The 14,908-nt window shown below is 47.2% G+C and overlaps 1 protein-coding gene across 1 annotated transcript in view; it reads right to left on the reverse strand.

Annotated features, from left to right (window-relative positions):
- Positions 1-5,183: 5,183 nt before the first annotated feature.
- COPG2 (COPI coat complex subunit gamma 2) overlaps positions 5,184-14,908 on the reverse strand; it is a 147,797-nt gene continuing 138,072 nt past the window's right edge. The window contains exons 23-24 of the mRNA XM_073580979.1: positions 7,172-7,270; positions 5,184-5,623 (exon numbers count right to left, since the gene is read on the reverse strand). Of these exons, the coding sequence (XP_073437080.1) occupies positions 5,493-5,623; positions 7,172-7,270 (230 nt within the window). The 3' untranslated portion in view covers positions 5,184-5,492. The remainder of the gene's footprint in view (positions 5,624-7,171; positions 7,271-14,908) is intronic.

Consider the following 14,908-nt stretch of genomic DNA (forward strand, 5'->3'; position numbering starts at 1 on the left):
AGGAGCCACTCCGCGATCCCTACACCAACGGAAAAAAACTTCCCAAGTCCGATGATATACCTTCGCCGAGGAAGGTTTTCGGGCACTCACCATCGTGGCCACCACATCGCGCCTGAATCCTGCCTGTGTTAACAGCCAAGATTCAATGGCCACGCCGTCAAACACAGGGCCCCTAAGTTCGGATGGTAGATCGGCCCCTGGGACAGCAAGTCCGGTCGATCTGGTAGACGCCAGGGTACGTCCACCACTAGCTGAACCAGATCTGCATACCAGGCCCTCCGAGGCCAGTCTGGCGCTAGCAGAATTGCTGGAACCTTCTCTCTCCTTAACTTTTTGATGACCCTTGGAAGCAGAGGTAGCGGGGGGAACAAGTATGGGAGACGAAACTGGCTCCATGGAAGCACCAGAGCGTCTGCTGCGATCGCCTGCGGGTCGAGGGATCGAGCGACGAACCTTTGCACTTTGGCGTTCTCTCTGGATGCCATAAGGTCCACGTCTGGTGTCCCCCACCGTTGGCAGATCTGTTGAAAAACCTCGGGGTGCAGGGACCATTCCCCTGCCGCGACCCCCTGTCGGCTGAGAAAATCTGCCGCCCAGTTTTCGACTCCCGGAATGTGCACCGCTGAAATTGCCACGTGGTTCTTTTCGGCGCAACGCAGTACCAGTCCAACCTCGCGCATGGCTGTTTGGCTGCGCGTGCCCCCCTGATGGTTGACATATGCTACTGCTGTAGCATTGTCCGACTGAATGCGCACCGGCCGGTGTCTCAGGAAACACTGAAAATGTTGCAGGGCCAATCGTATTGCCCGTATCTCCAGAATGTTGATCGGGAGAATTATCTCCTGAATGGACCACCGCCCCTGGGCTGTGTGACTCTGGAAAACTGCTCCCCAACCTTGCAGGCTTGCATCGGTCGTCACCACCAACCACTGTTCCGGGGGAAAGGGTTTCCCCTGGACAAGAGACGAGTCGCGAGTCCACCACCGGAGTGATTGTCGGACCAGCGGAGACAAATTGCACCGATGACTGAGGGATAGCAACCTTCTGTCCCATGCTGACAAGAGCGCATGCTGAAGCGGACGGAGATGGAACTGGGCAAACGGGATTGCCTCCATCGCCGCCACCATTCTGCCCAACACACTCATGCCGTACCGGATGGATCTGGAGCCTGGCTGTACAAGGTTCCGTACCCCCTGTTTGATCTTTCGCGCTTTGTCCTGAGGGAGGATCACCAGCCCCCGGGAGGTGTTGAAAACCATGCCTAGGAATACAATTCTCTGGGCTGGAACCAAGGACGATTTGTTCCGATTGATCAACCAGCCTAGACGCGCCAGGGTATCCAGCGTGATACTGACATTCTCCTGGCACGCCTGAAAGGACGGCCCCTTTACCAAAAGGTCGTCCAGGTAAGGTAGTACCGTTATGCCCCGAGCATGCAGGATGGCCATAACCACCGCCATTATCTTCGTAAAGACTCTGGGAGCAGTGGCCAGACCGAAGGGCAGAGCAACAAATTGAAAATGTCGCCCTCCGATCGCAAAACGCAGGAACCTCTGGTGTGGAGGAAAAATCGGAATGTGCAGATATGCATCCTGCACATCGATCGAGGCCAGGAACTCCCCTGGATCCATGGCTGCAATGACCGAACGGAGGGATTCCATCCGGAACCGCCTGACTCTGATGAATTTGTTTAGGATTTTTAGCTCTAATACTGGCCTTACTGTCCCGTCCTTTTTGGGGACCGAAAACAGGTTGGAGTAAAAACCTTGTGTCTCTTCGCTTTTCGGTACTGGGACAATGACCCCGTTGCGCTGTAGCGTCATTATGGCCTGTAACAAACTCTCCGCCTGCGACTCTGTTCCGGAAAGCCGGGAACGGAAGAATCGCCGTGGCGGGAGCCCGAGAAACTCTATCTTGTACCTGGACGATATCAATTCTGCCACCCAAGCGTCGCGTGCCACTGCGACCCAAACGTGGCTGAACTTTAGTAGGCGTCCGCCCACTCTGTCGTCCGAAGGTACTAAGCGCCTCGAGTCATTTTGCTGGAGGCTTTTGGGATCTGGCCCCCCTTGTTCTGGGCAAACGGCCTCGGCCTCTACCCAGCGGATTGGCTCTGTAAGAGATTTGCCTTTCCCTAATCTGACCATCATTTGCGGAGGTGGATGCTCTGGCCGAAGACCCCCTCCAGGGGTTACGAAAAGGCCGAAAACGCCTCTGTGTCTGCCTGAATGCTGGCCAAGTCCTCTGCTGCGGGAGGAAACTACTCCTCCCCCCTGTGGCTTCTGAGATAAGCTTATCAAGCTTCTCACCGAACAACCGATTGCCCTGAAACGGCAATGAGGTCAAGGACTTTTTGGAGATAGAATCCGCCTTCCACAATCTCAGCCATAATGCTCGCCTAATGGCGATCGCATTTGCTGCTGCCACCGCAGAACACTCGGCCGCGTCCAGAGAGGCGCTGACGAGAAAATCACTTGCCCCTAAGATCTGATTTGTCACCTCCAAGACCTCCGCAGGCAGGTCTCTGTCTTGGAGGGCATTCTGCAGAGCGTCCGCCCACGAAACCATGGCCTTAGCCACCCAAGTAGCCGCAAAGGAGGGGGCAAGGGCCGACCCCGCTGCCTCATACACCGAGCGGGCAAGCCCCTCTATAAGGCGATCAGTTGGGTCCTTGATAGAAGAACCGCTGGGTATCGACAATAGCGATCTTGACGCTAAACGAGATACCGGTGGGTCCACTACTGGCGACTCCACCCATCCCTTATGGAGTTCAGGAGGAAACGGATACTTAGCTTGCAGCGCTTTTTGCATTGCAAAACGCTTATCCGGGTGTTCCCTATGCTTCTGAACTAGCTCCTCGAACTCCGGATGCGTGGCAAACCTTCTATGCGGTCGCCTGGTCTTTTTGAAGGAGACCTTGTGACCTGAGGCCGTGGACACATCGTCCTCGATCTCTAAAGTCTGGTTGACTGCCTCAATGAGGCTGTCCACCGAGTCTTGGTATCCCAGGCTTTCTGGATTCCAGGCCTCCTCCTCCTCCTTGCCCTCATCCTGCTCGCTTCCTGAGCTCGGCGACGGGGAACGAGATACCCTAATACCCGCCACCGAAGCCCCAGAGGGTCCGGCCGACGGGGAACGAGCTCTTTTGCTATGAGCTTGTCTGGTGCTGGAGCGGCCTCTAACGGTCGGAGGGTCCTGAGACGTGGACGAGCTGTCTTCCGCTGGCAGACCACCATCCTTGTCCCTACCTGGGCCTTGGAGAGACTCAATTGCCTTTGTAAGGGATATCATAGAGTTTGATAAAGACACCGCCCATTCTGGAGGGTCCTGACCTCTGGGCTCTGCAACAATGGGGGGCTCCTGGGCTCGCTCCGACTCGCAGGCTTCACAAAATTTACCCGGCTGTGCTTTAGGCAGCCTGACCCCACAGGAAACGCAAACAGCGTATAGGAAAGAGTGAGCTTTCCCTTTGCCAGACATATTGCAAGGTAGGGTAGGAGGAGGAGGATAACCCCTTCCTTGACTACTAGTGCGGCACTCGCAACGGGGATGCACTTACCCACCGGTAATGGCCCAACTTTGCGTCTCTTCCGTGCAGCGTTACCCGCCGGGGCACTCGCACTCCAGGAGATAGGGGGCGGCTTCCGGCCCCACTTCGGCGAGGAAATGCAAGGAGGGGGGCGGGAGGTCCCCGGTAACTGTGCGCGCCCGCCGCTCTCCGCCCCCGGAAGTTAGTGGGCGGGGCTTCCGGCTATCCCCGGAAGTCGGCGGGCGCGCGGACTCCGGACCTCCCCATACAGCGGGGACCGTGGCCGCCCGCGGGTCTCTGGCCGCCCTCCACGTGCGGCGTTGGAGGGAGGGGGCGGGAGCTCCCCGGTCACTGTGCGCGCCCGCCGCTCTCCGCCCCCGGAAGTTAGTGGGCGGGGCTTCCGGCCATCCCCGGAAGTCGGCGGGCGGGCGCGCGGACTCCGGACCTCCCCATACAGCGGGGACCGTGACCGCCCGCGGGGCTCTGGCCGCACTCCACGTGCGGCGTTGGAGGGAGGGGGCGGGAGCTCCCCTGTCACTGTGCGCGCCCGCCGCCTCCGCCCCCGGAAGTCGGCGGGCGGGCGCGCGCTCACGGATCTCCTGCTTACCCACCGGGGGCAGCGCCGGGTGAGAGACGGACTACCTGGTCCCCGCCTGATCAACCAAAGGTGAGCCGGGCCGCCGAGGGGGCTCCACGGAGGTGCTTCTCAACCCCATCCCTGGGCAGGGAGGGGGAGGCTACTGTACCGCTCTCCGCTTCAATCCCTGGCTTACCTGCGCCTCCAACTCCACCCCTGGACTCACTACCTAGGGGTGGTAGGGGCATTTCCACGTTGCAGGAGAGAACAACGTGGAGGATCGCTCACACGTGCTCGCCCGTTGGGGATGATGGGGAAACCGCAATCCTCTTATCAGGATGCGTTGCCGCCTCTTTCAAAATAAAAAAGAAAAATAGTTGTCTGGGGAAAAGTCCCAGATGTGTCCCTCGGTGCGGGAGAGAAACACGTGGAGGGTTACTCACACGTGGTCGCCCGTTGATGATTTGGGGAGATCGGATCCTCTCTATAGGATCCGTCGCCCCTGTCTTATCTTCATAGAGGAAAAAAAAAAAAAAAAAAACCTAGTCTGGAGCTCCAGACTGCGTGTGCCTCCATCAGACACTAAGCAAAAAACTGAGTTACGCCCGGTCTGGGGGCGAGGGTGTATGCGGCGGAGGAGGAGCTAACTCTTTTTTTGTATACTTAGTGTCAGCCTCCAGACGGCAGAAGCACACACCCACAGTCTCTGTGTCCCCCAATGAGACGAAGGAGAAAATATTACTTTACAGTTATGAAAATTAGTACTTAAAGGAGCTATGCCTTGTTTACCATAGAATAGGGGGATATCTTATTCATATCCACTGAAACCTTAATGACGCTCAGCAATGCCCCATCTGATTGGGCAGAAATCAACCATGTACACATCTGCTCCATTCATTCTACATGGGACAGCCGGAAATAGCCGAGCGCAGCAAACCCTTTAAGGTGGGATGTGAGTGAAGGCTGATTCTTAATAGCCATGTTAGTTTACCAGGTGAATTATGATCAGAGAAATATCAATGTCTCCAGTGTAGTTTTTAAAATCTAAAACATTTGCCAAAATGATATAGTAGAAACTATTTGTACTGTATTTTTATTGTAAATACGTCTCGACCACTTCCATTTTTGTACCAATGAGGCCACATGATGGACATTTAGGAGGACAAGAGAAACAAATTCTTCAAGTATAAAAGAGGTCTGGTAATGGAAAGAAAAGTCTTGTAATCGTTTTCCCAGACAGAACTGGGTGAGGTGACAGCAGGACCGTCTGCCACTCTGCTTCCAATTTAAGACTTTAATAATAAAATAATGTTCATAGTGTAGAAGGGATCCTGGAAATGTTACCCGCCATAGATGGCAGATGAAATGCACGCTCTGTGGGAAGATTCAGCCAACAGAGGCCAGGATGACATCAGCTGGGGTCTCATCGCTGCTTCTAACCGTTACCTGCATGGTGACTCCATCAGCCAGTGCCAGTCTGGACCGAACCAAAATATCATGGCCGCCTCTATATACCCCTAAAGATGGATGAGGGGAAAAAATAGCATTTTATGGATTCTGAGTGAAATATAATATAACTAAAACCTTTACATTAATCATTAATAATTGCAATAGTAAACCGGACAATGACAGTATAAAAAAAAAATCATTACAACTCGTTAATGGTAAAAGCGGAAACACTTAAAGGGATATTCTCATCCCCAAAATCCTATCCCAATATGTAGCAGGTATAATAATAATAATAATAATATGAGCAAATACCTCCAATTAGAAATGTAGTATAGTTTTTCTGATTTGCTATGTCTTTTCTCATGTGCTGGTATTGCAGGACCTTAGGTTTCCACGGCTACCACCACTGATATAGTGACAGCTTGTTGATAGAGGTCGTAACCATGGATACCTAAGGTCCTACAGTGCCTGCACATGAGGAAAGAGACATAGCGAATCAGAAAAACGACTACATTTCCAACAGGAGGTAATTGCTAATATTATTATTATTACTACATTGGGATCGGATCTTGCAGATGGGAATGCCTCTTCAATGTCCATTTACTCCTAATCTACCTGGAGAAATGATTCTCTGTGTAATACTACCTTGAAATAAGAGTCTATATGAGCGAGAGCCCAGTCATACAGAGATGTAGTATACAAGGGTTTATAAATGAAAATTCAGGTCAGCAGTTAGGCAAGTAGCGATCTGTCTCGGCTCAGCTGAGCCAATTCATTATGGGTCCAGTGCCTGCTCTTAGGGCTCATTCACATGTCAGTTTTTTGCATACAAGTATTAGTTGTTTTTTTTCAAAGATAACAATTGTACCTAAAATAGTGAATGAGGCAGTTCACAAATCATTGATTTTTTGTGGACCGAGCGGCCCATGGAAAGTCATGTAGACATGTCCTATATTGAAAATTGAGGGGAATCAGCCCTTATGTGTAGACAGAATGTCAGTCTCTGATTGTCTGTGAACTATTGGATGATATCACCCATCAGATCCCTTGATACCCAGTTCGGCCCTTGTTGTTTCTATGTCTAGCCTATCCCATGCAGCTAAACAGACTGATCAGAGTGTTGATTCCATCTATAAAAGGTACACTATTTCGGTTGGCCACTGCAAGTAGTCATTCTCTATACTGCTCTGAAAAACGTAATCTGCACTGTGACTGGTCAGCAAAGGCTGTTTTGCATCAGGCTAATATTAGAAAATAATGACTACTGTCTCCTCAAAAGAGCCAGAAGCACAGTCGTAAATATTATCGTCGTTAGGGAAACTTAAACATGGGTTTTATCCTTCACCTATCAAAATAGCAGACAAAAACTTCTTCATTATTCTATAATAATTACTCTATGTTGCACTATATAGACAGGAACATAACCATTAGAGATGAGTGAATCGAATTCGGGCAGAATTTGGACCCAGCAAATTCCATCAATTTGGATTTGCTTCACATGAATCGCCTAAACTGTCCACCATCATTTTACAAATTGCATTGTAGGACGCAATATTCTAGTAATTCAAAAACCACACCACAGCAACTTCCTAGAAATGTGCTCAGTTTCTGCTCACCTGAGAGATAAAGCACATGAGAGTTCTTGTTCTCTGGCACCTTGTCAGATCGCTCACATGGTTGCATTCCCAGAAATTTTATGATGTTTGTAACAGCATCTAAGGTAAAAAAAATGTCGAGAAAAAAAAAAAAGTTAAAAATACCGTTAATAATAACCTCTTCATTCCAAGCCTGTTTTCACCTTCCCGATCAGGCCAATTTTTACAATTTTGACCACTGTCACTTTATGAGGTAAAAACTCTGGAACGCTTCAACGGATCCCGGTGATTCTGAGAATGTTTTTTCATGACATGTTGTACTTCACGATAGTGGTAATTTTTTTTTCCTTATGACTTGCGTTTATTTGTGCAAATATCTGAAAATTGGTGAAAATTTCACAATTTTCAAACGCTTAAATTTTATGACTTTAACCCCTTAACGACCAGGGGTATTTTTGGTTTTGCATTTTCATTTTTCCCTCCCCTTATTTCCAGAGCCATAACTTTTTTACTTTTCCATCAATATGGCCATGTGAGGGCTTGTTTTTTGCAGGACAAGTTGTACTTTTTAACATCGTGTACTAGAAAACGGGAAAATAATTCCAAGTGCGGTGAATTTGCAAAAAAATTGCAATCCCACACTTGCTTTTTGCTTGGCTTTTTTTCTAGGGTTCACTAAATGCTATAACTGACCTGCTATTAAGGTTATCCAGGTCATTACGAGTTCATAGACACCAAACATGTCTAGGTTCTTTTTTTATATAAGTGGTGAAAAAAAATTCCAAAATTTGCTGGAAAATGTGCAGATATGATCTTTTGATCGCCCGTTATTGCATTCTAATGCAATGTCACAGCGACAAAAAAACGTAATTCTGGCGTTTTGATTTTTTTTCTCGCTACGCCATTTAGCGATCGGGTTAATGCTTTTCTTTTATTGATAGATTGGGCAATTTTGAACGCGGCGATACCCAATATGTGTATGTGTGATTTTTTTTTTGTTTTATTTTGAATAGGGTGAAAGGGGGGTGATTTAAATTTTTATTTTTTTCATATTTTTTAAAACTTTTTTTTTCATTTTGGCATGCTTCAATAGCCTCCATGGGAGGCTAAAAGCATCCCATACTTGATTGGCTCTGCTACATATACGCGATGAGCAGATCGCCTATAAGTAGCAGAATTAGTGCATTGCTACGATCGCTGACCACAGACAGGGTGGCGCTCATAGCAATGCGGCATCAACAACCATAGAGGTCTACAGGATTATTTTTTAATGCTGTATAGAAAAACTGATAAGGCAGCTTTAGTTTTTGGGTCAGTACGATTACAGTGGCACCTCATTTATATTTTTTTTAAATGTTTTGGCTCTTTTGATGAAAATTTTATTGAAAAAAAATAATTATTTTCGCATTCCTTTATACTGAGAGTGATCGGGTTTTTATTTGTCCACTGATGAAGCTGTATGACAGCTCATTTTGTACAAGATAAGATAACGTTTTCAGCTATACCATTTTTATTTCCCACCACTAAATGGCCTTGTCTAATCTTAAGTGCAATTGGTTCAATCGCCAGCGCAAAGAGCATCGGAGACAGTGGGCAGCCCTGTCTGGTTCCCCTACTCAAATTGAAATATTCCGACAGCACGCCATTCACCAGTATATTAGCTCTCGGCACACGATAAAGCAATTCAATCCATCTACAACATTTAATTGAGAAGCCAAACCTCAGAAGTACCCATTGCAAGAATTTCCACTCTAATGAATCAAAGGCCTTCACAGTATCTAAAGAGGTTATCGTCCAAGGTCTTTTATATTTATAGCCTATCTGCGTCAGAACCTGCACTCTTCTAATATTCGAGGTGGATCTTCCTGGCATAAAGCCAGTTTCATCCTCATGTACAATGCCCAATATTACAGCTTTCGATCTATTAGCAATAAGTTTCGTAAGAATTTTATAATCAGTATTGAGCAGGAATATGGGACGATAAGACCCACACTCCTCAGCAGGCTTGTCAGGCTTTGGAATCACCACAATAGTGGCATCATAAAAGGATTGGGGGAGTGAATGTCCTGCAAGTGCCTCAGAAAGGGTCTGCAACAGGACCGGTCCCAACTGATCTGAATATCTTTTATATAGCTCTGCGGGCATACCGTCAAGGATCGGGAGTTTTTCCATTTGACAGGAACATAGTGGCCTCCCGGATTTCCTCCAGAGTGATGTCTCTGTCCAAGAATGCCTGGTCCTCACAAGAAAGTTTAGGAAATTCAATCTGGTCCAGATACACATCAATTTCTTCCACAGTATTATTTGACTGAGAATTATACAGTTCTTTAAAGTGCTCCTCAAATCTATTTGCAATTTGGTCAGATTTGAGTAATGGGGTTCCCTCCTTTGTGTTAATGGACAGAATGGATGGGGACATTTGATTTTGCTGGATTATATATGCCAAAAATGTATTTGATTGGTTACCAAGTTCAAAATAGGTTTGTTTAGTAAAGAAAAGTTCTCTCTGGGCTTTTTCCTGTAAACATAACATATATTCCCTCCCTTTCCCAAGCCATTTATGCAAAGAGTTTTCAGAGGGGCTATTAACATAATCGGCTTCCAATGATTTACATTCCTCTGCCAGCCTTTGTTCCCCAATACATGACTCCCTTTTAATGTATGAAATTGTGGATTTAACACATCCCCTCAAATAGGTTAGTGCTGTGGGACACGCTTAAAGCATATCAGGGAAATCATCATTGTTGTGAATTCGCTTTCTGGCCTCCCTCTGGTTATTACTGAAGGTAGTGGAGCTGGTCAGATTGACAGAGGGGTTGCAAGTTCTCTTTCTGGGCTCCCTCTGGTGGTTACTGGAGGTCATGGAGCTGATCTGATTGACAGAGGCTTGCCACCTGATAATGAGGAAGACTATTGGAGATCTGGGGTTTCAGATTGGGATTTAAGACAGCAGACTCCCTCTATCTCTGCTGGTGATTTTCCTCCTGTGCCTCCTGAGGTCTGATGTCTCCAGCTCTGTCCCTGCATGTTCAGCTAAGTGGTTCATTTGCTATTCTGTTTGCATTTGATCTGGTTTTGAATACCTCTGCTTTGTGCGGGTCAGCCAGCTCCGGCTGGGGCTGTGCTGAATCACCGCCCATATGTTACTGCTTGTGCCAGTTTGTTTTGTCCCCTGTTAGATTGGTCTCTTTTTGCTCTGCTTTCAGAATATACCAGAGTGCTGATATAGTGGGGGCGAAGTCGTGCGACTTCGGTGTTTTTTGTGCATCAGACGTGTTGGACTTTTTGTAGGGTTTTTTGCGTGATTGCAGACAGTGTCTTTCCTTTCCTGTCTAGTCAGTGTAGGGTCCATCATTTGCTCAGTCTATTTTCCTGCCTGCATTTGTGTTTTCATCACGTCTCACCGACAATATAGGTTTGGGGGCTATCTATTCCTTTGAGGTCTGCTCTGGGGCAGTTTAGATTTCTCCTTTCGGCTTAGTTAGCTCTCCGGCTGTGCCGAGGCGTCTAGGATCATCGTAGGTACGCTCAACGGCTACTGCTAGTTGTGTGGATAGGATCAGGGGTCTGCAATCCGCTTAGTTACCAACCTCTCTGGTTTTCTGTGGCTTAGCCTGGACCTGCTCTCCTCCTCGGTGACCCATTCATAATACATTGTGTTCTGTCATAAAGACATCGAGTTGGTCTATTATTCTATCTTGCTCCCCAATAAGGGATAGCCAAAATGGGTGTATACGAAATCTCTTATGTCTACCAGGGCCATCTAGATGAAGGGATACCACCAGTGGAGAATGATCTGATACTGCCCCAGGAAGGTACTCAATGTCACGCAGATCCGATAATACAGCACTATTTCCAAATGCATGGTCGATTCTGGATAGGCAGCGAGCAGCCGGCATGTAGCAGGAGAATTCTTTCTTAAAAGGTTGCTGCTGTCTTCATAGACCAATCCAACCCATCTCCTCTATAAAAACACCCAGCACAGTAGTGCCTTGGCTGCCAGATCCGGGATTTGCGGCACTCATTTTATCCAGATAAGGATTAAGAATCATATTAAAATCTCCGAGTCACAATATCTTAGCATCTGTATGCTGTGATACAAAGACCGCAGCATGATTAAGTACATCCATCCTGGCCGGAGGGGGACTATAAATATTAAGGAGTACGTAAGGAAATATATCTATAAATGCATATAGAAAGATGAATCTGCCCTCTGAGTCCCTCCTAGCCGCCTGTACCGACCATCTCAAAGACATGTGCACCATAACAACCACTCCCCTGGAATAGGACGTATGTGTAGCATGTTTCTGCCATTGTATCCAAGGCTTATTCGTCCTAGATATAGTTTCTGGTGTCAAATGAGTTTCTTGAAGGCATATTATCTGCGCTTGCATTCTACGTATCTGAGAGAATACCATATCCCGTTACCTAGCACTCCCCAGCCCTCTAATGTTCCACGATAGGACTTTAAGTGATGTCATTTAGGTTGCATAGAAAATCTTTACTCAGGTTAGTATTCACTTTTGGTTCATTCAGCTCCATCACATACAAATCACTCATGTGCACTAAATTATAGATGCAATGCTGCGTCTTATCTGAAATTCGAATTAGACTAATAGCTATTGACCAACAGTGGCCACAAAAACAAGACAAGGGATGCCCATAAACTTCTCCAAACTGAAGCATAGGCATAAGTCATTATATTCTCTTCCATTTATCCGAACCACCATTAATAGATATAACGGATTTAATGCATATTCATAAAGTAGCTTCCACCATCACCCCCCCTCCCCTCCCACCATTCCCTCTCCCAGGAAGACACCGCCCAGGATTGGTGGTCCGTCCACTCAGTTTTAACTAAACCGAGCCATCGGACATTGAAATATGGCACAAACGCCCGCAGAAATGGGCGCCCCGTCACATCCCCATTTGAATTCTCAACAATTGCTATTATCCCCCAAGGAGCGGGAGTTTAAGTGTCTGCACACATAGGTAAACATTCAGAGTGAGGGGAGATACGGCAACACCTAACTAATTATTATATTACATTTTTTTTAGCAAGGCTATATGGGAGCAATTATTGTCAGAATTGCATTAAACTACCACTGCAACTACCAAACCATGACACGTATACAAATGTGAAACACAGGTACTGCGAAAGGTTTAGAACAAAGAGTAGAAAAGTTCAGTGAGTAATCACCATCCGAGATGCAATGTTCAACGCACATCTTGCAATAGACCCATTGAGATTAACTTGTATTATCACTTCTTTTGGCGTCTTTCTCTCCCAGAGATCCATTCCTCCGCCGGGTTCTGGAAGAAAGTCACCTTATCCCCATCCACCACTCTCAATCTAGCTGGGTACGCCATTGAATAAATGATATTCGAGCTCCTCAAACGTCTCTTGACAGAAATAAAGGAGGCTCTCCGCTTTTGTAAATCTGCCGAAAAATCCGGAAATAACATCACAGTAGCATTTTCAAACTTAATTGTTTGGGCCTTTCTTGCCAATTGCAGAATATAATCTCTGTCTTTCCAATTGAGGAATCTGGCGAGCAGAGGTCTAGGAGGAGCCCCCGGAGGATTTGGTTTTCCAGGCACCCGATGTGCTCGCTCCACTGCAAACGCAGTGGAGAAAGTGGCCCCCGGGAACAGATCACACATCCATTTTCCACGAAGTTACTAGGATTATTACCTTCTACTCTCTCCGGTAATCCAATTATATGAATATTGTTCCTCCTCAATCTATTCTCCAATTCATCATGTTTCTGGATACACCAATTTCTGTTCCATGCATCTGAGGCGCTCTGGCAAAGGTGCTATTTGGTCCTCCAAGTTCGAGATTCTGTCCTCCGTCTGTCTGACTTTCCCAAATTGGACATGTCATTACGAAGGAGACCCAAGTCAGTGTTTACGTCTTCGATTTTTCCAGTCAGTGAGGCTGTGCTACTCTGAATGGCGACCAGCAGTTGTGCGGAAACCTGTTTCAGGGTGGGTTCCGAATCCATATCCTCTGGTTCCTGTAACAGTGATGTTTCCTCTTGATTTGATTTATTTAAGGATTTTTTAGTTGTTGAGCTGGACCCCATAACATATGTTTTCAACTTGTCAACCCGATAGTGGTTTCTGAGGACCCATAATGCGCCTCCAGGATATGTATGTAGTCAAAGATCAGCTTATTATTAGAATAGTATGCTATGCTTTTGCAGAATATTTCGGTGGTCCAGGAATTAATTTCAAACGGGCTACAAAGTCATAATTCTATTTGATTGAGTGGTGCATACTTATGTGCAACTAGCACAGTACAGAAAAAGAACACAGGATGGCAGCAGAGAGCCGTGATCTGCAAGTCCACTAGATCTTCACACATTGACCAGGATCCTCAGCGTGCCCTCAGTGAACCAGAGCAGGAGTATAAGGGAAGGATATTTCTCTGCAGACCACAGACTCAAAAAAAGAAAAAGATCCCCACTCCAGACAGGCATATCAGCTCCTCCAGCCGCTGCAAGTCCCCAGATCTGCACTTACACTGCTCTCTGCTAACTTCACCACCGCACCCACTTGTTGGGGGATTCCCAAGATGGCCGCCGTCCCTCAGCTCTGTTCCCACCACTGGTGCTCCAAAGCTTCATGGGGTCCAGGACCAGCGCTCAGCCTCCCGACTCTCCGCAGCCCCTCCGCTCTCTTCAATTCACCGAGAGAGTGAATTGCAGCAGGCGAGTCCTCAGACGTGCAGAGCTGAGTCTGCCTGCTTCAGCACGTCCAGCGCGCCTCTGCCACAACTCTGCCTGCGCTCTGTATCACAAGCCAGATGGGATCACCCTCCCGGTGATCCTCTGGTATGTTCCCACACCGCTGCCTGCTTCCAGCGCTCCGTTTAGCGGTCAGGAGAGCTATTTTGGAGCAGTTATTGGCAGGAGCCCAGCAACATGTGACTTCTCTCCTCAGCGTCTTGGCCACGCCCCCATAAATATATGTATTTATGGGTATAATTATTTATTTATTATGTGATTTAAGTATTTTTACGATTTTTTTTTACTTAGTCCCTCTATGTCCGAATGTTGGTATAGTGTATAGCAATGCACTAACACTGCAATGCATTATACAGGTCAGTGCTGCACTAACAGAAGCCTCTTAGACCATGTTCCTGGCATGGTATAACAGGCTTGCTATTAAATGGTGACGACCTCGGGTTGCCATGACATTGATTGGGCCTTTGTGGTGAAGTCACAGGGGTGCCGATAGGATGAGAGAGGGAGCTTCCTCCCTCGTCTAGCCTCCTAAATGCTGCCATTGATATCGGCATTTAGAGGGTCAATCAGCCGAGGACTGTGCAGGCACCGCTCCTGGCAGTGACATAAGCCTTGTTCCCAGAGGCAATTGCACAGGCACAGCCCACCACCACAAAAAAAAAATAAACAAGTTGTCCTATATCCACCAGAAATGTGATAAATTGCAGCTTGCTGGGGGTCCAACTGCAGTTACTCCCCAGTGAAACTGAAAGCAGGGTGCTGCACTTGGTAGTCGGACAGACAATTAATGGAGCGGAGCGCTTCACATACGCACTTCTGCTCCATTCCAGTGATCAGCAAGTTAGCCTCTATCCCATGGGTTTTATTTAGAAATAACCATTTAAATAATCAATTCGCTAAATCTTAATGACTCCATTTTACACTAAAATAAAAACATTTAGAGATTTTTGGTGTTATAATGCATACTGTGAATGAAGTGAGTCACAATGAGTTAATATCTGGGAGG

Source organism: Dendrobates tinctorius, unplaced genomic scaffold (genome assembly GCF_039654945.1).
Source record: "Dendrobates tinctorius isolate UK_male_01 unplaced genomic scaffold, ASM3965494v1 ptg000066l, whole genome shotgun sequence".
In the NCBI taxonomy this organism is placed as follows: Eukaryota; Metazoa; Chordata; class Amphibia; order Anura; family Dendrobatidae; genus Dendrobates; species Dendrobates tinctorius.